This window comes from Eleutherodactylus coqui, chromosome 4 (assembly GCF_035609145.1).
Source record: "Eleutherodactylus coqui strain aEleCoq1 chromosome 4, aEleCoq1.hap1, whole genome shotgun sequence".
Lineage (NCBI taxonomy): Eukaryota > Metazoa > Chordata > Amphibia > Anura > Eleutherodactylidae > Eleutherodactylus > Eleutherodactylus coqui.
The window spans coordinates 230,486,476-230,510,520 of NC_089840.1; the positions used below are offsets into that span (position 1 = coordinate 230,486,476).

The following is a 24,045-nucleotide window of genomic DNA, read 5'->3' on the forward strand; positions in this document are numbered from 1 at the left end:
ACAGCTCACGTGACTACTGTCTCTTCTTCCTGCAGAACTGCAACACAGAGTAGCCGGGAGGCATATTTGGGATTTCAGCCGCAGTTCAGTAGCAGTGAGCGATTCCAGCGACCTGATTGGTTGTTGGGGACACACCCCCTTTGGAGATGTGCACGTGTGGCCGGGTAGTTAAACAAGCAGCAGCACGGCCGTAGGAGGGTCGGCAACTAAGCCCAAGCCTAAACCCTAACCCTAAGGTTGCTTGAATTGCTGAGTTTAGGCAGAACTGGGGAAGAAAAAGTTAATATGCCCTCCGCAGGATTACATCATGGTGAGCGGCTCTGCGGAGCCTCGGAGCTCCTACTGCCGAAGGAGAGAAGCTTCACTCTGCTGCACGTCTGGTGTATGTAGTCTGCTCATATGTGTGTATATTTGCTGTATACTATGTATGTGTTAATATGCTGTATACTATGTATAGTGTGTGTATATATGCTCTATACTATGTTTGTGTGTGTATATGGCTGTATACTACTGGTATGTATAGTGTGTATATATGATGTATACTATGTTTGTGTGTGTATATGGCTGTATACTATGTATGTGTGTGTATATGGCTGTATACTACTGGTATGTATAGTGTGTATATATGCTGTATAGTATGTGTAGTGTGTATATATGCTGTATACTATGTATAGTGTGTATATATGGCTGTATACTACTGGTATGTATAGTGTGTATATATGGCTGTATACTATGTATGTGTGTATATTTGGCTGTATACTACAGTGTGTGTGTGTGTATATGGCTGTATACTATGTATGTGTGTGTATATGGCTATATACTACCGGTATGTATAGTGTGTATATATGGCTGTATACTACAGTGTGCAGTGTGTGTATATATGGTAGTATAATACACTGTGGGCATAGTGTGTATATTCTATATGTAGTACACTGTATATAGATATGCCTGTATACTATGTATAGTGTGTATATATGGCTGTATACTATGTATGTGTGTATATATGGCTGTATACTATGTATGTATGTATATATGGCTGTATACTATGTATAGTGTGTGTATATATGCTGTATACTATGTATGTGTGTGTATATGGCTGTATGCTATGTATAGTGTGTCTATATGGCTGTATACTACCGGTATGTATAGTGTGTATATATGGCTGTATACTACAGTGTGCAGTGTGTGTATATGGTAGTATAATACACTGTGGGCATAGTGTGTATATTCTATATGTAGTACACTGTATATAGATATGCCTGTATACTACACTGTATAGTTGGTATACATTGTATATGACTATGGTCCCCTGCACACGGGCGGAAATTCCACGGCGGGATTTCTCGCAGAATTTCCGCCCGTGCCCGCCTGCATAGGATTGCTTTGCAAAACGCAATCCTATGCAGACGGCCGTGATTTGTCCGTGTGAAATCACACGCGGTAAACAAATCATGACATGTTCTATTTCTGTGCGGGTCTCACAGAGGCCCACACAGAGATGTCACCCCTGGCACGCCGCCTCCGCTCTGCGCATGTGCCCGCTGGGTGGCAGCCTGCACATCACAGAGTGGAGAAGACGCGGAAGAAGGTGAGCCGCACTGCTCACTGCCAGGGCGCGGGTCGGATCCTGCTGCGAGAATTCTCCGACCCAGCCGTCTGCAGGCGGCCTAAATAATACACCGTGTGCATGCTGTGAATGCACATTATACCTTGTGTGCATACTGTCTGTATATGATGCTCTGGATGTTGTATAACGTTTGTATATGTGTGTTCTATATAAATATTCCCAGCGCTGCAGTGAACGGACTCCAACAGACATATAAATGTGCCGGACCTACTTCACAGGGTGCCTTACACCGAGTGCACCCCTCATCTAAAGAAGCGTTGTATAATCCCCTGGGCCCGCCCCTTCCGCATGGTCCGGACCGCTCGCTGGGGATTTTTATTTAGTTTCTGCTATTGTCTATCTCTCTCCGGTTTATACTTATATATTCGTATTTCCCTCCGATGCTCTCCATGATGTGATGTCGTAAGGACTGGCGACCAGCATATCTATCACCTCAACCACCCGATTATCTGGTTCTTCCTGCTGGCCTGGATCTTTGACCCAGCGGCGCTCCCCAGGGAAACCCGGTTACCGCAGGGTGAGATAAAAATATTATATTTATTAAATTGGTAAATATAAATCCCCCCCCCCACTCTGGGGCGCTGCCTTCTGATCTCTGTTCTGTATATATATATATATATATATATATATATGATAGAGTATATGTGTCCAACCCCATATTCCTGTGTAGAAGGCGTGTATGGCCGGTGGATGATGGTGCTGTATGTATGGTGTGAGCGCTATGCGCATACGGGTGTTGTGTGTGTATATATATATATATATATATATATATATATACTGGCTGATATACTCGGCTTCGCCCCAGTTAGTTTGGTACAGAGAACAGGAACCGAGGATTATAGTATGTTCCCCATTTTGCCTGGTTCTTCACGTTACCCAGGAAACACCGCGTGGAGGTGACCACGTGCTTCCTTGGCTAGAATTGTATAATCCAGTTGTGACCCCGTTACTTTTCCTACTTAGGATCTAAGGAACAGTTGCGCCAAATGTCATGTTTGTCCGCCATGGGGAGTAAGGCCGCTCTCACACAGCCCGCTTTTTACTGCGATGCTTAATCGCGGCACAACGCCTCCATTGATTTCAGTGATGTTCTGCCGACTAGCGCTCGGACGCAGCATGTCTAACGCTGTGATTTTCAAGCGCTGTCTGCTCTATTTTCGTGCATTTTAGCACTTTTTAACGCACCTCATCACCCATAGTGGGGCGCTTCAAAAAACGCTGACAAATAGTGGAATGCCTTAGAAAAGGCCGCGCGAAATCGCAGTAAAATGCCATGATGTGCTAATGCGTGCGTGAGAGCGGCCTTAGGGAATTAGTGATGAGTCAGGCCGGCTTCACACGGGCAAGATTCTCCCACGAGTCTTGTGCCTTGCGGGATGTGAATATGATCCCCATTCTTTTGAACGGGGTCATACGCATGAGCGATTGTTTACCCACATTGCACCACAAAGCGATACAGGAAAAGAATCGCGACACGTACCGTCTTTGGGCGCGCCTTCACATCGCAGCGGCCATTGTTGTCAGTGGGGCCGGCGGCAGCATCGCTCCATGTGCTAGATGCACGCGATGCAATGAGGCGTCTCACCAATGAGAACGATGGGAGAAACTCCATGATCAGCCGCGGCGGAGGATCGCTACTTCTCCGAAGTGATGCCAGATGTTTTTAATACAAAAGACGCCTCGCATCCGCGGTGAAATCGCACGTTGACGAGCGCAGTGTGAAGTCAGCCTCAGAGTCGGTCAGTGAGGGCTCACATTATATATAAAATGTGTGATAACTGTCGTTATCTGTATATACAGGGGGCATATGGGATGTACAGAAGTGTATATATGATGCAAGTGATGGTTATATATTTTTTGCTCTGTATATATGTGTTTTAACCCCTTAATGACACGGCCCTTGTTTTTCCATTTTCGCTTTTTCCTCTCCCCTTTTAAAAAATCATAACTCCTTCATTTATTCATCGACGTCGCTCTATGAGGGCTTGTATTTTGCGGGCCGAGTTGTGTTTTTCAGTGGTACTATATAATGTACTATATAATGTACAGAAAAACTTCTCAGTGGAGTGAAATGGAAAAAAAACTAAATTCCGCCATCTTGGGTGTGTCTTGTTTTTACGGCGTACAGACTGCAACAAGAATGACCTGATAACTTTATTCTATGGGTCAGTACGAATACTTATAATACCAAAGTTATATAGGTTTTTTTTGGGCTGTACTCCTTTTTTTTGTTTTTCGAAGATATGTAATTTTTAAAAATTATTTCCTGCTGCCATCGTCTGACAACTATAACTTTTTCATTTTTTCGACATAGTTGTGTGACATCTCATTTTGTGCGGGACGCCCCGTTGTTTCCATTGCTACCATTCTGGCGTACATACGGCTTTTTGATCATTTTTTATTAAATTTTTTCTTGGATATAGGGGTGACCAAAAAAGCACAATTCTGGTGTTCTTTATTTTTATGTTCTGAGGTGAGCGAACCTACTCGTTTCGAGTAATTACTCAATCGAGCACCGCGATTTTCGAGTACTTCTGTACTCGGGTGAAAAGATTCGGGGGGCGGCGTGGCGGAGCGGGGGGTAGCAGCGGGGAACAGGGGGGATCCCTCTCTCTCTCCCTCTCCCCCCCACTCCCGCTGCACCCCCCCACTCACCCACGGCGCCCCCCGAATCTTTTCGCCCGAGTACGGAAGGTCTCGAAAATCGCGGTACTCAGGCAAAAAAGGGGCTTGGCCGAGTAGGCTCGCTCATCTCTAGTTCTGATGATGTTCACCATGCAGGGTAAATAATGCATTACTTTGATAGATCAGACTTTTACGGACGCTGCGATACTAAATATGTATTTTTGTATTACTATTTAGATCCCTTTATTATAAATATGGCAAAAGGGTTTTTTTTTAACTTTTATTAGCTTTTTTAATTTAATAATCAGTAAAAATGTAATTTTACCTTTTTCTTTAGTCCCCAGAGGGGACAACAACTTGTGATGCGTTGATCGCTCCTACAGTATGATCTAATGTATAGCATTACATCATACCGCGATCTGTGGTCCTGTGATGTTAAGCGGTTAACCCCTTATGGACATGGCCTATTTTGGGCTTAAGAACGCAACGATTTCTGAGGGATTTTCATTTACAGTTTTCAAGAGCCACAACTTTTAATTTTCCAGTCGACACAGTCGTATAAGGTCTTATGTTTTGCGTGGTCAACTATAGTTTTTATTAATTAATTCTGCCATTGTTTTAAATTTTTTTTTTTTTACAGCGACAATCTAAGGCCTCATGTCCACGGGGAAAATCAGGCCCGCCGCGGATTCTTCATGTAGAATCTTGCAGCGGGTCCCTCCTGCCCCGCGGACATGATGCCTAAAAATCAGAATAAACTCACCTGCTCCGGAGGATGCGGATCTTCCTTCCTTCACGGCCGGATCTTCATTCTCCGACCCGGCGGATGTGCTCGACACGCCGGCGGCGTGCCGCGCATATGCGCCGGGCACATCTGCCGGGCCAAAGAAAGAAGATCCGGCCGCGAAGAAGGGAAGAACCGCATCGTCCGGAGCAGGTGAGTTTAATTCTGGTACGGGTCTCCCGCGGATCCGGACGGCTTCGATAGGCCTCAATAGAAGCCTGCGGGAGCCGTCCCCGCGGGAGACCCGCACGAAAATGGAGCATGTCCATTTTTTTTCCCGCACACGGATCCGCGCCTGACGCGGGAAATGACATCCAAAGGTATTTAACTACCTTCGGGTGTGCAATGCATCCCTATGAGGCGCGGATCCGCGTGCAGGAGAAACGCTGCGGATTCTAAGCGCGTGGACATGAGGCCTAACAGTATAAATGACGCAATACATTTTTTCTGCGGTTCGATACGTTTACAACGATGCCAAAAACATAATTTTTTTAGGTTTTTCCACTTCATCACATTCAAAGTCACATAACGTTTTTGATTTTTTCATGGACAGAGCTTTGTCAGGGCTTGTTTTTTGCGTCACGAACTGTAGTTTTTATTTGTACCATTTCGGGGTACATATGGCTCTTTGGATTGCCTTTATTGCTCTTTTTTGGAGGTATTTGCTGCGCAGGATAGTTCGTGTGCTCATTACGGACACAATGATACCACATATGTGAGGTTTTTCTGAAATTAGTAATTTTTTTTCTTGCAAATAGCGGTAAACAAGTAAAAAACCAAGGTATTTTATTTTATTTCTTTACATTATTTCTTTAGTTTATTTACACTGTTTATTTCCCTGAGGGCTTATTCAGACGTCCGTATATTGTCCTGGTTTTTACACCCGCCCAATATACGGTGTCCCTTTCTGCAGGGGGAGGAGGCGGGCCGGGAGCAGTGCACTGAGCTCCTGCCCCCTCTACGCCCCTCGCCACTGTTTACAATGGGAGGGGCAGGAGGGTGGGGATGGCAGAGATAAGTTCCACCTCATCCTGCCCCCTCCGATTGCATATAGTGGCGAGGGGCAGAGATGGGGCGGGAGCTCAGTGCACTGCTCCTGGACCAGCCCACCTCCTCCACCTGCAGAAAGGGACACCGTATATCGGACAGGCGTGAATAAGCCCTGAAGCGGACCTGCTCCATAGCAGCAGTGATTGCTATGGTAAGGCATTCCATGACTTCTGTACAGCAATACCTTATCGCTGGTTATAGCGCTCATAATCAATGGGTGAAGCACAACAGCGCCGCTAGACTTAACATAGGAGCTTTGACCCGGCCTGAGAGTCACTCAATGCATCAAACTCTAATTTCATGATTTTACGGCGGTGGTGAGGATGTCACAAATCTAATGACACCAAAATCATCCACCAAAGGTCACACAAAGGGGTCAAAGTGCGGTGCAAGAAAAGCCTGCAGGCGGTTTTATATAAGATTCGTTTCTCTTCCCCACATTCAGAAAATCCTAACCGTTTTATTTTTCCGATAACGCAGCTGTCTGAGGGCTTGTTGCTTCTTGTGGGGCGAATTGTAGTTTTTTATGGTTCTCTTTAATGCACCATATAATGTATTGTGAAGCTAAATAAATCCGCTGTGGGATGTCACTATGAACACTGAGGTCGCTGTGCGCAGTCACTATTACCGCTGGGGCGATAAATAAGTGGGTTTTGGGTTTCAGTTTGGGCACTCGGTCTCTAAAAGGTTCGTCATCACTGCTATAGGGTGTCTGGGGGACGCCAGGTCTGATTCTGCTGCGATATTTCACAGGTGGAAATGGACCCGGCCATGGGCATGAGGCCATACTGTGTAATGCAGTACCATAGTATTGCATTATGCTGTATGCTGACAGTCAGTCTCTTCATGGTAGCCTTGGGAATCTTCAGGAGGCCCAGGGTGTCATGACAACCAAACCGCACCTTGCAATCTCATCGCGAGGGGGCTGTTTTGGACCACTAAATGCCGATTGGGGCATTTAAATGCCGCTGTCAGATCGATTTAAAGGATTAACAGCTGCGATTAATGTGAACGCTGAAGGCGGCTGTTAGGGCGAGCACCCACTGGCGTTTTTTTACCTGCGTTTTGCGTTTTTCCTGCACAGCCATAGAGATAACATGTGTTCCTGTCCACTGGCGTTTTTTTTGCGTTGCGTTTGCGTTTTTAACATAGGAACTGTCAGTTGCATATGTGTCCTTATTTTTCTCCTAATGCACCCATGAAAGTCAATGGAAATTAATGGAAAAGCCGCGAAAACGCCGCGAAAAACGCGCGGAAAAATCGCGGGAAACGCGGCGAAAACGCTGCGTTTTTTTCCAGCGGAAAACGCAAACGCCAGTGGGTGCTCGCCCTTACAGGCGGGTGTCAGCTGTCAGAGACAGCCGCCCTGCCATGGATGGAGCGGATGAGGGGTAAAGTGGTTAGTCTTCTCCACTGCTCCAGGCTTCTTCGCTGGCTTTTGTTGACATGCTGCTGGGGTGACATGTTCATATACACACATGACTGCCGTGGCCAACCCCTGACCCCAGCCGTGTGCGGCGGCAGCGCTATCCCAGCACATGAGCCAAGGGGGGGCTATAGCATATTTCCATCTGGGTGGAATTTGTGTTTTTTATGAAATAGTGAAAGGAATGTAGCCGCGATCTGCTGTCAGCGCAGTTCTGTACGTTTCTGGTCTTGTCATCTTTTGCTAGGATATAAAGGTTTTGTGGGCTGTATACATGTGAGCGCGGCGCATAGGTGCCCATGAGAAAATGTACACCACCTACCATAAGGCCTCATGTCCACGGGCGGGTCGGATTCCGTGGCAGTAGCCCGCAGTGGATTCCCACTCTGTCCGTGGCCGAGGACACTGCTTACCCGTCCGGGTCTTCTATTTTCTTCACTACGTATGTGTGCGGCAGTGCCGGCTGGCGTGCCGCCGTACATGCGCAGTGGAGGATTTTTTTCAAGTCTCCTGCTTTCCCGCGGGATCCGCTGCCCGGCGGCACAGTTAGATACGCGTGGGCCGCGGGTCAGACTGCTTCCATTGACTGCAATGGAAGTCGTCCATGAGGGATCCGCACTGAAATGGAGCATGCTGCAACTTGTTTCTGGACCGAAAGGTCCGCAAATCAAATCCACATGCTTTATTTCATTGCGGACGGCCATGTTACCCTGTGTGTATCTTTCGGTTGGGGACATTGGGCCTCAGTGTTTGCCCTTGAGCCTTATTGATGGTCATTACAAATGCTCTGGTCATCAGATGCGCTAGAGCTGACTTGTCTATATGCACTCCTCACTCAGTAACGGCCATGTTCTGTGATTGACTTGTCCTTGTGAGGCGAATTACAGGAAGAGCAAAAAATGGATGGGAAATACAATTGTCAAAATCATTTCTTACACAGCTAGGGTAAAATAAAAGCTGTGCTGTGATTGGTTGGTATGTATTATACTACTGACGTAAAGTAAAAGCTGTGCTGTGATTGGTTGGTATGTATTATACTACTGACGTAAAGTAAAAGCTGTGCTGTGATTGGTTGGTATGTATTATACTACTGACGTAAAGTAAAAGCTGTGCTGTGATTGGTTGGTATGTATTATACTACTGACGTAAAGTAAAAGCTGTGCTGTGATTGGTTGGTATGTATTATACTACTGACATAAAGTAAAAGCTGTGCTGTGATTGGTTGGTATATATTATACTACTGAGGTAAAATAAAAGCTGCGCTGTGATTGGTTGGTATTTCTTATACTACTGAGGTAAAATAAAAGCTGCGCTGTGGTTGGTTGCTATGGGAAACCCAGATTTTCTTTAAGATCTCAATCCATGGTAATGTGGCATTCATTCAAGTTTTAGGCTGGGCTCACACAGGGCGGATTTGCCGTGGATTTGCCGCAGCAGATCCGCCCGCGGCCGCTAATCTCGGGATTAGCCAGCCATGTGGATGAGATTTCTCAGAAACCTCGTCCACACGGGACGGCTAATCCGCTGCATTAAATCCGGTTGAAACCGCGGGCGCGCTCTCCTCTATGGGAGCGCCGGCCGCAACGGAAAAGCATGCGGCCGAGCTGCTTCAAAGCCTCCGCAGCTTAAACCGCGGCGGTTCTCCCGGCGGAAATCTCGCGGTTTTTGCTGCGGCCAAACCGCGAGATTTCCGACGGGAATCCACCCTGCGTGAACCCACCCTTAATCCAGGGCAACGCTGGTACCCCTGCTAGCCTAATAATCACATACGTGCGGCAACGACGTCTGCCCTCAGGTGTCTGCCCGTTTGTGGAGGCCTAGCTTATGATGTGCACTCCGCTCCACCGCACTTTATGGCATTGTCTGGCCCTGACAAATGTATGTATGCACTTCTGTATGGCCATTACAAAGCACTTTGTAATATACTTTGTGCTTTGTAAATCAGCCATACAGAAGATATATACTTACCTACAGGAGTGCTCCCTATCTTCAGTCTTCTCCTCTTGTCGGGCCGTAAACGCACTTCTCTTTTTTTCGGGCATACGTAGTAGCACTCCTCGGGCCAGGGGTGCGCGCCTGTTTTTTTGCGCATGCGCAGCAGCGCCTGCCGGCTCAGGAACACGCGTCAGATTATTTGCGCATGCGCAGTCCGTACTAGAGATGATCCGGACAGGAGTGTCCACCGGTCATCAGCTGGAGGGTAAGTATTACTACTGGGAGCAGGGGCTGTCATAACTTCTCTCATGGGAGTGGGGGAGGGGGCTGCCATAACTTATTGCAGGGGGGGAGGGGAGTGGGTTGTATAACTGCCCCTGCCACCGACCTGCCCAGCGAGCCACCAACCCACCCACTATAATCCTGCCTGTGAAGGGAGGAGAGGAGGTGAGCTGTGACTATTGTGAATGGTGGTCCTGTGTTATCTATATATAGGTGCCACCTCTCAGTGTAATCCTGTCTGTGCAGGGAGAGGAGAGGTGAGCTGTGACTATTGTGAATGGTGGTCCTGTGTTATCTATATATAGGTGTCACCGCTCAGTATTATCCTGTCTGTGCAGGGAGGGGAGGAGGTGAGCTGTGACTATTGTGAATGGTGGCTGCTGTGTTATCTATATATAGGTGTCACCTCTCAGTGCAATCCTGTCTGTGCAGGGATGGGAGCAGGTGAGCTGTGACTATTGTTAATGGTGGGTCCTGTGTTCTCTACAAATAGGTGTCACCTCTCACTGTAATCCTGTATGTGCAGGGAGGAGAGGAGGTGAGCTGTGAGTATTGTGAATAGTGGTCCTGTGTTATCTATACAGACGTGTCTCATCTCAGTGTAATCCTGTTTGTGCAGGGAGGAGAGCCATGACTATTTTGAATGGTTGAGGTGCGGACAACTAGTTGCTGTGTGGGTTAGGGTGCTGACAACTTGTCGACACGGGGGTTGGGGTGCTGACCACTAGTTGCCGCAGGAGTTGGGGTGCTGACAACTTGTCGCCGCGGGGGTTCAGGTGCTGACAACTTTTCGACACAGGAGTTGGGGTGGTGACAAATAGTGGACGCAGGAGTTGGGGGGTGACAACTAGTCCCCGCGCGGGTTAAAAGCTGACAACTAGTCGCCGCGGGAGTTAGGGTGCTGACAACTAGTCGCCGCGGGGGTTGGGGTGCTGACAACTAGTTGCCTCGGGGTTTAGGGTGCTGACAACTAGTCGCCACGGGGTTTGGGTGCTGACATCTTGTTGCCGCGGGGGTTGGGGTGCTGACAACTAGGCGCCGCGGGAGTTGGGGGGCTGACAACTTGTCGACGCGGGGGTTGGGGTGCTGACAACTAGTTGCCGCGGGGGTTGGGATGCTGACCACTAGTTGCCTCGGGGGTTGGGGTGCTGACAACTAGTTGCCGCGGGGGTTTGGGTGCTGACATCTTGTTGCCGCGGGGGTTGGGGTGCTGACAACTAGTCGCCGCGGGAGTTGGGGGGCTGACAGCTTGTCGACGCGGGGGTTGGGGTGCTGACAACTAGTTGCCGCGGGGGTTGGGATGCTGACAACTAGTCGCTGTGGGGTTTGGGGTGCTGACAACTTATCGCCATGGGGGTTTGGGTGCTGACATCTTGTTGCCGCGGGGGTTGGGGTGCTGACAACTAGTCGCCGCGGGAGTTGGGGGGCTGACAACTTGTCGACACAGGGGTTGGGGTGCTGACAACTAGTTGCCGCGGGGGTTGGGATGCTGACAACTAGTCGCTGTGGGGTTTGGGGTGCTGACAACTTATCGCCATGGGGGTTGGGGTGCTGACAAGTAGTTGCCTCGAGGGCTGGCGTGCTGACAACCAGTCGCCGCGGGAGTTGGGGTGCTGACAACCAGTCGCCGCGGGGGTTGGGGTGCTGATAACTTGTCGCCGCGGGGGTTGGGGGGCTGACAACTAGTTGCCGCGGGGGTTGGGATGCTGACCACTAGTTGCCTCGGGGGTTGGGGTGCTGACAACTAGTTGCCGCGGGGGTTTGGGTGCTGACATCTTGTTGCCGCGGGGGTTGGGGTGCTGACAACTAGTCGCCGCGGGAGTTGGGGGGCTGACAGCTTGTCGACGCGGGGGTTGGGGTGCTGACAACTAGTTGCCGCGGGGGTTGGGATGCTGACAACTAGTCGCTGTGGGGTTTGGGGTGCTGACAACTTATCGCCATGGGGGTTTGGGTGCTGACATCTTGTTGCCGCGGGGGTTGGGGTGCTGACAACTAGGCGCCGCGGGAGTTGGGGGGCTGACAACTTGTCGACGCGGGGGTTGGGGTGCTGACAACTAGTTGCCGCGGGGGTTGGGATGCTGACCACTAGTTGCCTCGGGGGTTGGGGTGCTGACAACTAGTTGCCGCGGGGGTTTGGGTGCTGACATCTTGTTGCCGCGGGGGTTGGGGTGCTGACAACTAGTCGCCGCGGGAGTTGGGGGGCTGACAGCTTGTCGACGCGGGGGTTGGGGTGCTGACAACTAGTTGCCGCGGGGGTTGGGATGCTGACAACTAGTCGCTGTGGGGTTTGGGGTGCTGACAACTTATCGCCATGGGGGTTTGGGTGCTGACATCTTGTTGCCGCGGGGGTTGGGGTGCTGACAACTAGTCGCCGCGGGAGTTGGGGGGCTGACAACTTGTCGACACAGGGGTTGGGGTGCTGACAACTAGTTGCCGCGGGGGTTGGGATGCTGACAACTAGTCGCTGTGGGGTTTGGGGTGCTGACAACTTATCGCCATGGGGGTTGGGGTGCTGACAAGTAGTTGCCTCGAGGGCTGGCGTGCTGACAACCAGTCGCCGCGGGAGTTGGGGTGCTGACAACCAGTCGCCGCGGGGGTTGGGGTGCTGATAACTTGTCGCCGCGGGGGTTGGGATGCTAACAACTAGTTGCCTCGAGGGTTGGGGTGCTGACAACTAGTCGCCGCAGGGGTTGGGGTGCTGACAACTTGTCGCCATGGGGTTTGGGTACTGACAACTAGTCGCCACGGGAGTTGGGGTGCTGACAACTTGTCGCCGCGGGGAAGAGGGGGGGGGGCTGTCAGTGTTACTTGTCATGTGGGGGGAAAGGGGGCTGTCAGTGTACTTGTCGCGCGGGAGGACTGTCTCCGTAACTTGTCGCACGGGAGGGGGGCTGTCACCATAACTTGTCGGGAGGAGGGGAGCTGTCGCTATAACTTGTCGCACTGGGAGAGGCGGAGGGGTGTTCTCACCATAACTTGTCGCAGGGGGGAAGGGGCTATTGCTATAACTTGTTGCATGGTGGGAGGGGGCTGTCACCATAACTTGTCACGGTCGGGGGGAGGTGCCTGTCAAGCGGGTATCCTTGTTTCACAGTGGGGCGGCTGCAGGAGATTTCTCTCCCCGCTCTCCCCCGCCCCTCTCCATTCACTTTGCACAGCGGACGTTCAGTACTGAACGGCTGCTGTTTACACTGAACTCTCGTCGTTCAGGATTTTATCCTGTGAGTATAGACAGTCTCTCCTGACCCCGCCCCCTCTAAGTACACTGTACAGCAGGAGAACATGCTGTCCTGTGGAGGGACTTAGAGGGGGCGGGGCCTGGGTGGGAAGATACTTAGATTAGTTCACTAGAGGTGGGCGTGGCCAGGACGGGAGCTGAGCGAGGCCAGTCATTGGGAGCTCGCACACCGAGGGGGGAGAGCGCAGGGCATTGTGGAAAGTCAGCACAACGGCGCCATCTTTCAAAGCTGCTTTGAACATCAGATATCAGAGTAAGAAACTGACCTTCCGGCTGATCTGCCTGCCTGAGCCCTGTATGCGGTGTGTGGGAAAAATCACATCTGCATGCTTGTCATTGCTTTGCGGACATCCATGCATCCCTATGGACGGCTTGATTTGCGGTTCTCCAGCGCTGGTTCCACAAATCGAATCCGCCTGTGGACATTGGGCCTTACTTTAGCATGTATACTATTAGTATGGATATCCGGCAGCGGACGTGGTACTTGTGTGACAGAATATATGATGTGCTGCAGGGATATGGTGTATTATTGGGAAGCCCGTCCCGACGGCGACTGCAATCTATATACATATCTCCATGCTCGGGAGAATTACTCAGCGGCCTTAGGGCTCATGTCCACAGGTGCCCTCGCAGCGTTTTACCAGTGTTTGTGATACCGCGTACGGGCAGCGAGTGTACTGCGCATATCTGCGTATCTCACGGCCGCGGTCATGCGCAGTGTGGCTGTCTTTTTTTTAATCCCCCGCTGTGTCATATCTGCGTTGCGTATGAATCGCCGCCCGTACATAATGTATTGTGTATGGACAGGTTTGCATACGCTGCTTATACAAACGTATACGGCTCACTCTGCGTGGTACGCCGGAGAATAGAGCATGCTGCCATCTAGTTCTCGCTGGTATCTACATGCAGTGTCTATACGTGTGCAAGGACTAATGAAGGTCCATTTACTCTCATTAGCTCCATTCAGCACGCATTACGTGGCCGTGCAACGCATGTGTAATAGGCGGTGAAAGACCACCCGAGGACACGAGCCCTTAGGAATAATAGTTATAATGTAAAGGCGTCCTCTGTTCCTAATCCACAAAGTACTCGGGGTGAACCAACATGGAGGTCCCTCTGCATGCCCCCTCCGCCATATTTCTGTAGCCACGGGGGGACTGTTCAGCAGCTTCCAGACTTTTGTTATATTCTTGGCGCATCTAATTACAATATTTCCCAGTAAGCAATATTCTAACGAAGCTTCTTGTACAGGATGGGCCACGGAATATTAGCCCGGCACCACACTCTCATCAAAGCTGTCTAAAAGAAAATCTTTGTTGTCATAGCAACCAATCACAGCGCAGCTTTCATCTTACCTCAGCAGTATAAGAAATGAAAGCTGCGCTGTGATTGGTTGCTATGGACAACATTGATAGACTTTCTTATAGACAGTGTGGGCTGCCGTCCTTTTCCGTGGACCGCTCTGTAGATGCTATGGTGATGATGAGTGAGTGTGAGGCATAGCGTGTAGTTACATCATACGTACACAGGGGGCGCACCGCTTCAGCCTAAGATTGAGCCAGAATTTTGCCTTATTCAGTTTAGTAAATCTCGCACTTATATTCGGAGAGATCGCTCAGCTGTTTGAGAACAACGGTCATATTGCTTTATTGTTACTGCATTGTAGATAGTAAATATAAGGTATATGTCTATGTTTAAGGACTCTCCGGTTACCGGACAACCCCTTTTCAGTAGGACGCCCTGTGTGAAAATAATATACAGAGATACACGCGTGCGCCAGGACTCAGCACTGCAGTCTGCTGCAGACTCAAGGGGAGGGGCATAGGAAGTCACGTGACCTCTGTAGCCAATGATAAATGCAGCATCATGTTCTTGAACTCCTGGCATCGCGGCTAGCAGGGTCTGAGCGCCGATGCCAGGAGAATGGATGGTGACACTGCAGCTTCTCATTGGCTGCAGCGGTCACCTGATTTCCTGTGACATCATCTGTCAGTGGGATTATGGGCATCTGTAACAATTTACACTTTCAACTTTAACCTCTTAGTGACGGCCCCATTGCCTTTTTACGTCCTAGCTAAGTGGGCTTTAATCCTGGAGGACATAAAAACATGCATCCTCTTAGAATTAAAGCCCTATTGCCCTCCCCCCCCCTCCCCGGCAATGTGATTCGGTGTATAGCGCCGATCGCAATTAAATGAATAAATAGTTAAAAAAAGATTAAGATTCAGCTGCCCTGATGGATCCGATCCATCAGGGCAGCTGAGATTACTCACCCGCCTTGTCCATGGTGTCCCACGGGGAATTGGTTCTCTGGGACCCGTCACTGCTCTTCTGCATATGTGTGCCAGATGTATGACGTCACGCGCATGCGCAGAAGGCCAGGAGCCCCGGCAAATTTAAAGTCTCCTGGATGCCGACTCCTGAAGGTAGCCGGGAACCAGGAGATGTCACTGGAGACCAAGGTGACCGGTCCCCTGTGCACGTGATTGCCACTATCCAATGGAAAGCGGCGATTACGAAAAAGTTTTAAAAGGTTGGAAAGAAGTTTGTTCCATCTCCTCTCATGGATCGGATCCATAAGGAGAGGTGAAAATACTCACTCCGGGTCCTCCGCGATGTCCCAATCTTCTGGGACCTGAAGTATCCTTCTGCGCAGAGGGGCTCGTGCCCCGGGAAATTTTAAATCCCTCTGCTCCTGGGTACCATGTGCAGAGAGATGTCACCGGGGACGTGATCACTGTTATCCAATAGATAACAGTGATGATTTAGAGTAAAAAAAAATGGCACCGATAAAAACTATAGTTCGCCATGCAAAAAACAAGCCCTTATATGGCCGCGGCGACAAAAAGTGGCTTTTGAAAAATGGATATAAAAATCTGCCAAAAATAGCTGCATCCTTAAGCCCAAAATAGGCCGTGTCCTTAAAGGAGATGTCCCGCGCCGAAACGGGTTTTTTTTTTTTTTTAAACCCCCCCCCCCCCCGTTCGGCGCGAGACAACCCCGATGCAGGGGTTAAAAAAACCACCCGCACAGCGCTTACCTGAATCCCGGCGGTCCGGCGTCTTCATACTCACCTGCTGAAGATGGCCGCCGGGATCCTCTGTCTTCATGGACCGCAGGGCTTCTGTGCGGTCCATTGCCGATTCCAGCCTCCTGATTGGCTGGAATCGGCACGTGACGGGGCGGAGCTACACGGAGCTACACGGAGCCCCATAGAGAAGAGGAGAAGACCCGGACTGCGCAAGCGCGGCTAATTTGGCCATCGGAGGGCGAAAATTAGTCGGCACCATGGAGACGAGGACGCTAGCAACGGAGCAGGTAAGTATAAAACTTTTTATAACTTCTGTATGGCTCATAATTAATGCACAATGTACATTACAAAGTGCATTATTATGGCCATGCAGAAGTGTATAGACCCACTTGCTGCCTCGGGACAACCCCTTTAAGGGGTTAATATAAGACAGGGTCTTCTTTTTAAGGAAGCACGGTATCTTAGTGTCTATTACGCACTGTAGAAGCCTATTGAAATCAATGTGCATGCGCAAATGCACACAAAATACACAGGAAACCTGCGTAATCGCTACGTATTTACCCACAAAATCAAGAAGATTTCGCACGTTTCTATTACATGCGGAAATACGCTGCATATTTATGTGAAGTAAAAGAATACCAATACGCCGCAAAGCACAAGGCAACAGCGTATTTACAGACCGAAATACGCAAGCGCCCATGTGAATGCGGAGAAATGGTTACTTGTGCTGGTCTTCATTTTCTTGTTACTTCTATAGCTCCAACATATTCTGCAGCAATGTACAGAGATTGTCGTCCCTAATATCTGTCATGGTCGCCGGTAACGCTCACAATGTAATGTTTCTATCGCAAACACACACTACACGCGCCTGCAGATGCGGGACAGTTTCATCAACGGCCATTTAACCTAGACATGTGTTTGGCGCTAGTAGTCCATAAGTGTGCACGGGGGGCCATAATATGCACATGTCAGTAAAAGTAGGTGGAAATGATTGGAATCCTGGCCAGTGTCCGTAGATGTTCTACAACTTGTAGGCAGGACATACAATAGTGCAGTCTGGTCAAGAACGTTGCTTATGCGTTTTTCTATCCTTCTGTTTGCAGATGGCTCAGAGGGATTCCTTTGTGAATCCGTGTTCAGTTATCAAGTCGCAACAGCGCTGAAGCAGGTGAAACATGGTAAGTAACGAGTGCAAATCATGACCGTAATCCAGTCTACACCAGCAAACAGAAACTCATCCTACAGATTTCTCTTCTATCAAACTGTATTAAGTAATGCATGCCTGTTTTATGGCTGAGGGAAGTGAATTAAAGAGTTTGTAAACTATTGGTGACCTATCCTGAAGATAGATCATCAATAGTAGCTTGGTGGAAGTCCGTTACCAGGAACCCCACCGATCAGCTGTTTGTAGGGCCAATGCACTAAGTTTAAATCTGCAGGAAGCAGACAGCTTCCTTCTCAGTGCGGTGGCCAGCCCTGGCATTGCTGTCATTGAAATGAATGGAAAATTTGATGCAATACCGAGCCCTGCCACTGCAGTGATTATGGAGCTGTCTGCTTCCTGCAGAAATCAGCTCAGTGCACCAGCCCAGAAACAGGTGAGATGGGACGGGGAGCTGGTGAACTGAGATCCCGTCCCCTCTCTGACCCTCGCCATTGCTTGCAATGGAGGGGGCAGAACAGGATGGAACTTAGCTCCGCCCCTGACCCAACCCTCCATTGCAAACAGTAGCAAGAGGCAGAGAGGGGGCGGGAGTTCAATGCACTAGCTCCTCCCCTTGCAGAAAGGGGCAGCGTATATCAGCCGGGCGTGAAAACCTGACCGATATATGCCCTTCTAAATAAGCCCTAAAGGGAGAATGGTGGGGTTTGGGCATTTTTATTGTTGTTTTTTTTATAATTTTTTAACTTTTTCATTTTTTTTACATTTTTGTCTTTTTTAGGGAACTTGCATAATCCTTTTTTTTATTCTTCTAATACTCTGGAATGCTGAGGCATAGTAGGGTATTAGACAGGCTATGAAGCTCAGAAAGAGTCTTAGCGCCATAGCCTAATTTAGCTGGCAGACCTGGAGGCTATATTCAAGCCTCCGGATGCAACTGAGACCCTTCAGAACCGCCTGATCACATTGCGAGGGTTCTGATGGTGACACGGCTTTCATTTGACAGCCGATCACCAGCTCTCCCTGCCATGGAGACCATCGGCCGGCTTCTGACGAGCCGATGGTCCACGTGGCAGGGAGAGCTGTCCAATGGTGACAGAGGGTGCCCTCTGCTTCTGTCTTCAACACATCAAGGGGTCTCTGAGGACTGGAGTTGAGAAAAGTTGGTCTAGAAGTCTTGATTTTCACAGCCAATTACACTGTAGAAAATCTCCAAGATTTTGTTGGCTTTCAAGGAAATGCACCATTTGAGTTGTACTTTGCTATCGTTGACTGCCTCTGCTTATGCTACACCGTAATTTACTGACCATAAGTCAAGTAAGGCACCCACTATTTGTATTTTTGATAAAGGCATTTTATGCAAAATTAAAAATGGGGTATTTTACACTTGGATGGACCTCCTTTTCTCAATCAAACTATCCACTTCCTCTGAATATCCAGCCATATTTGATCCTGATAGTATAATAAACCCTCCATCCACAGCCAAAAACTAGGCTGGATTCACATTTGCACTATTATTTCCATTGTTTGGCTCCATCATAGGAGCTAAACATTGGAAGTGCTGGACCCCATGCTTAACTGACATGAATGATGTCCATAGGACCCAGTTGACTAGCATGGTGTCCTCCGGGCTTCCGCCAGGCTGCTCGGGAATCTATGTCAGCTGTGTGCCGAAGACGCTTGCACAGATATGAACAGTCTAACCTGTGCCTACACTAATTGGGTAAAGAAGCATCCCTAAAGAACCTTCTAAGTCTTCTAACTGCTCAGACAGTCTGTCACCAGCTTGAGAGCACCTTGTAAGTGTCAATGTACACTGTTATAAGACTATGTTCCTGTCAAAAGCAGTGATTTCTTATGATCCTTCTCAGTGATTACCCGACATCATGGAGCAACCTGGAGAGACTGGAGAGAATCCTGTTCTAATTGCAGTAACATTTGTTTAGGTCTAATCTTTTCAGATCAACAAGTATCCCGGATGGAGAAGTTGGCCGGATTAGTGGAAGAGTTGAAAGCAGATGACCCCTAGCCCACTTCCACCCCTGAGCCGGACCATACTAAACGATTAAACTGTTGTGTGCAAGCATGAGAAGGTACTACCAGGGCTCAACATCCTCTACCATGTCTTCAGTTGTTCTTCTAAAACCAGCATCTTATACTGCAGTCGTTGCCGCTCCATAGAATGAGTCTACAAATCGCTACACGTTGAAGTCTTCTACCATTTGTGACTATCCGGACCCATAAAGCCGTTTACCATTGTACCTTCACTGGGAATGAACAGGGACGATTGTTTTCAGATTTGTATACAGTGAAAACTTGTGTATAATGTTACATTTTTGCTAAATGTTTTTATTTTCTAAAATAAAGATGAGTATTGTAGTTACATTTTTATTAGTGTTTTAATTGTGAGGAAAGATGTAATGTTGTGCCAGCAAGAAAAAACTAAAGTGTAATTTAGAAATCCACTGTCCAGAGTGTAGAGGTATCTAATGACCTCTTACAGTGCGATGATCCCTATACTTCTTTAATTTGCTCATTTACATTTAACAAAAGTCTCTCTCAACATGCATACATGAGCCTATGGTGCCCATGACCCTGTCACCAGTTGTCCTTCTTCGAACCGCTTTTGGTAGGTACTAACCATTGCATCTTGGGAACCGCCCTCCCTGGTATTCTGGAGGGCTCTGTTCCAGTCGTCTAGTCATTACTATTTCGCCAAAGTTACTCAGTTTCCTACACTTGCCCATTTTACCTGCTTCCAACACATCAAGAGCTGACTCTTCACTTGATGCTTAAAGGGTTGTACCAAGATATAAAGTTATTCCCCTGCCTACAGGATAGGGGATAACATTATGATCCGACCACCGATTACAATAATGGGTGTTCCGATGAACCCCTCATGGCTGGATGTGAGGATGAGTGTGATGCGTGCTGCAGCTCCATTAACTTCAGTGACAGCGCTCAGCAATCTCTGGCGCTCATACTCGACAATTTCAGGCACTGTCATTGAAATAAACGTAGCTGTGGCATGCTCGTGTGTCCTTTGCTCCATTCACGTGGAGACCATTGGGACCCCCATTTTTGCGATTGGTCAGGGTCCAACCACTAGGACCCTAACCAATCATATATTGTGGATAGGGGAATAACTTTATATCCTGGTACAACACCTTTAACCCCTTCCCGCCATAGGACATAGGGTTATGTCATGGCAGGGTGGTACTTAAGGCAACATTACATAACCTTACGTCATGTGGATCTCGCGGGATCTAAAACAATCCTGCGCCATCTGGCAGCAGGAGCTGGCTTATACCGATAGCCTGCAACAGCGGGGGTGCATTGGGACAGTGATCCCCGCTGTTAACCCTTTACATGCTGCAATCTATGTAGATCGCTGCGTTTAAAGGGTTCACAGAGGGAGTGCGCTGCCTCTGGACATTACTGGACCCACGCAATGTAATTGCGAGGACCGTCGGGTTGTCGTGGCAACAGGACACCAGATACAGGCATCCTGCTTTGCCATTGCCTATGTTCGCTAAAACCAGCGAAAAGCCATAGCAGTCCTGCAATGCCCTATCATAGCTGTTATGAATGAGGTCCCCTTCAGGGACATAAACAGTGTAAAAAACAAAAGACATGGTGTAAAAAAAATACCGAAATACAGAAAGAAAGAAAACCCTTTCTTGCTCATTTTCCCCTATTTCTATAGAAAAAAAAACGCAAATGTGGTATCCTCGTGTCTTTAATGACCTGTTTGAGCACCAATTTGAGCACACTAATTATCCTGCACAGCAAAAAATGGTAAAAAAAAATGGAGGCAAAATGCTTATTTTATTTATTTTGGTCGCCTGCAGACGGCCGGATCAGATCCGGCAGCGAGAATTCTCGCCGCGGGACCCGACCCGAGCGCCTGCAGAGAGCAGCGCATACTCACCCATGCCCCGCAGCTCCGGATCTTTCATGTACCGGCAGCTGGCGCATGCGCAGACCGGAGCCAGCAGCGGGTGAGTGACGTTTCTGTGCGGGGCTCGCAGAAATAGAACATGCCGCGGTTTGTTTGCCACGCGAGATTTCACAGAGCCTAACTGCGGCCGTCTGCATAGGATTGCGTTTGTTAACGCAATCCTATGCAGGCTTCCAGCGGCAGAAATCCCGCCGCAGAATTTCCGCCTGTCTGCAGGCGGCCTTTACCTCCAAAAAAGCAAAATAAAAGCAATCAAAAAAGCCATATGTACCCCAAAATGGCATATAAAGCACAACAGCTTGTGACGCAAAAAAACAAGCCCTCACAGAGCTCCGTCCATGGAAAAATAAAAAAGTTATGCGACTTTGAATGCAATTATGCAAAAATAATCATCAATTCCAAAAAAGGGTTTTATTATGCAAAGTGGAAAACATTAAAAAATTATGTTTTCGGCCTATGCAGACGATCTTCTTTTCTTTATCTCAGACCCATGAATTACTCTACCAAACCTTATGGCCGAGTTCAAACATTATTCAGCTTTATCCAATTTCAAAATCAATTACCATAAGTCAGCTGCGCTCAACGTTTCACTCACACAATCCCTAGTGGAGGAACTCAAGGACTTCTTCTCTTTCACATGGGCAAGGGACCACATTAAATATTTAGGAACAAACTTAACGCCGAGAAGCGAGGACTTATACGCGGCTAACTTCCCGGCGCTCCTAAACAGGGTCAGACAAGACCTCAGCCAGTGGACCAAAGGTACGTTCTCCTGGTTTGGCAGAGGAGCTATTATTAAAATGAATATCCTCCCCAGAGTCCTCTACCTAATCCAAGCCCTCCCCATACATGTCCCAAAGAGCTTCTTCCAACATCTCCTCTCTCTCACCACCACATTTATATGGGCAGGAAAGACATCCCGGATAGCACATAATACGCTGACAAGACCAAAAAAAGAGGGCGGCCTAGGGCTGCCGGACTTCGTGAAATACCACCAAGCGGCTCACCTGGTGCGCATCATAGACTGGCATCGGCATGCTGCACTCAAGCAGTGGGTAGCCATCGAACAAACGGCGTCACATGCACCGTTGGTGACCCTCCCCTGGTCGGACGGTCCCGGCTTAGGAGAGGTGATGCGACACCCCACCATCGGCCCCACACTGTCAACTGCGGCCAAAATACTAGAGAAGATAGACATATCCCCCAGGCCATCCCCACTGTTCCCGATCTTGGGTAACCCGAACTTCCACCCGGGAGGAGAGAAGGGAGTGTTCCGCACTTGGTTAACAGAAGGCAGATATAGGGCAGAACACTTCCTACAAAATGGCCAGTGGCTTTCGGTGGACACGTTGAGAGGGCCCACCGTTCCAACCCCTCTCCCACTCTGGCAGATATTACAGCTAAGACACTTTCTACAGTCCCTACCTCAGCCAAATAGGTTTTCCCGTCCAAAAACACAATTCGAAGTAATCTGCACGGGAGAAGGCCCCTCGAGACATACACTATCTAGAATCTACAATATCCTTGTCTCACAACCGGGAACCGCCCCCCCAAGGTACATTGAAAAATGGGAAGGGGATTTGGGAATCAACCTCACCGCCGAGGAAACAGACAAAATATACACTATCACACACTCCGCATCCATCTCCAGCAGAATACAAGAATCCGGCTTCAAGATCCTCTCCAGGTGGTACAGGGTGCCCTCTCATCTGAATAAGATATTCCCGTCGGTCTCTCCCACGTGCTGGAGATGCGGATCGGAGCGGGGGACCATGCTGCACGTCTTTTGGGAGTGTCAGGTGCTGACGGGCTACTGGTCAGAGGTCTGGCGGGTCACCTCTAAATTTACCCACTACACCCTCCCGAGGACGCCTGCATTCTTTCTCCTACATCGTAGTGACATCCCGTTGGCTTCCTATAAAAAAATCGGTGGTCTGCTTTTTGGTGAATGCGGCGAGGTCGTGTATAGCCAGGCGGTGGAGACAGACAGCTCCGCCTTCGTTGGCATTTTGGCTAAATACAGTCAACTGGATTAAGGAGATGGAGGACCTCTCAGCAGCACTAAAGGGTACGCAAGAAAGGTTCCGGAAAACATGGTACCACTGGATAGACTTCCAAAACACGGAAGAATACCGCCAACTACTTAACCCCCAAACTAACTAAAATACCCCCCACCCCTACCCAACCACACACCCCCCTGCCATAACCCCATCAACAACAAACTCAGTCGCAACCCTGTACACACCCCTCATGTGTCTAGTCTGTTTCATTAGTTACCTTTGAATATGCTATACAATGTATAAAGCCATAAAGTTCGGCATAGTGTATTGTGGAAAGTGCTGCAGACGGAGCTAGGAAGTTAGGCGAGACCTGATTTATTATTCCATTTGACATGTTTTCTACGTTTACATGGAAATTTTCTCTAGTTAATCTGTTTAATACTGAGACACGCAGGCAATGTGAACGAGATTGAACCTCAAAGTTGTTTACTCAGTTGTCATTGAATAACTTCCTGAAATAAATAAAGAATTTATAAAAAAAAAAAAATTATGTTTTCGGTATTGTTGTAATCGTACTGTTTCGCAAAAAATATATATTGTGTCATTTATGCTGTTTGATGAGAATTAAAAAAGAATGGCAGAATTGATGTTTTCTCTCCGTGCTCTCAAAAAACATTATAAAAGTTTTACAATATATTATATGCACCCAAAAATGATACCAATAAAAACTACAGTTCGCCATGCAAAAAACAAGCCCTTATTTGGCCGTGTCGATGGAAAAATAAAAAAAAGTTATGTCTCTTGAAAAGCGGAAACGAAAATCCCCAGAAAATCGTTGCGTCTCTAAACCCTAAATAGGTCATGTCCTTAAGGGGTTAATATATCCCACCCCTTGACAGGTGAGATTATAACAAGAAAATGTTT

The 24,045-nt window shown here is 48.5% G+C and overlaps 1 protein-coding gene across 3 annotated transcripts; it reads left to right on the forward strand.

The window, feature by feature from the left end:
* Window positions 1–24: 24 nt before the first annotated feature.
* On the forward strand, window positions 25–19,545 carry LOC136626095 (anaphase-promoting complex subunit 16-like). 3 transcript variants are annotated; one of them, XR_010792632.1, is made up of 4 exons: window positions 25–382; window positions 2,035–2,144; window positions 17,102–17,176; window positions 19,122–19,545. XR_010792632.1 is itself a non-coding variant. In XM_066600836.1 (4 exons), coding segments are annotated over exons 1-4 (270 nt in total). In that variant the 5' UTR covers window positions 25–399; the 3' UTR covers window positions 19,190–19,545. The 3 variants fall into 3 exon arrangements, 2 of the variants coding, with proteins under 2 accessions (XP_066456933.1, XP_066456934.1); XM_066600836.1 differs by having other exon boundaries at window positions 25–401; window positions 19,107–19,545; XM_066600837.1 differs by having other exon boundaries at window positions 25–401.
* The last annotated feature ends 4,500 nt before the right edge of the window (window positions 19,546–24,045 follow it).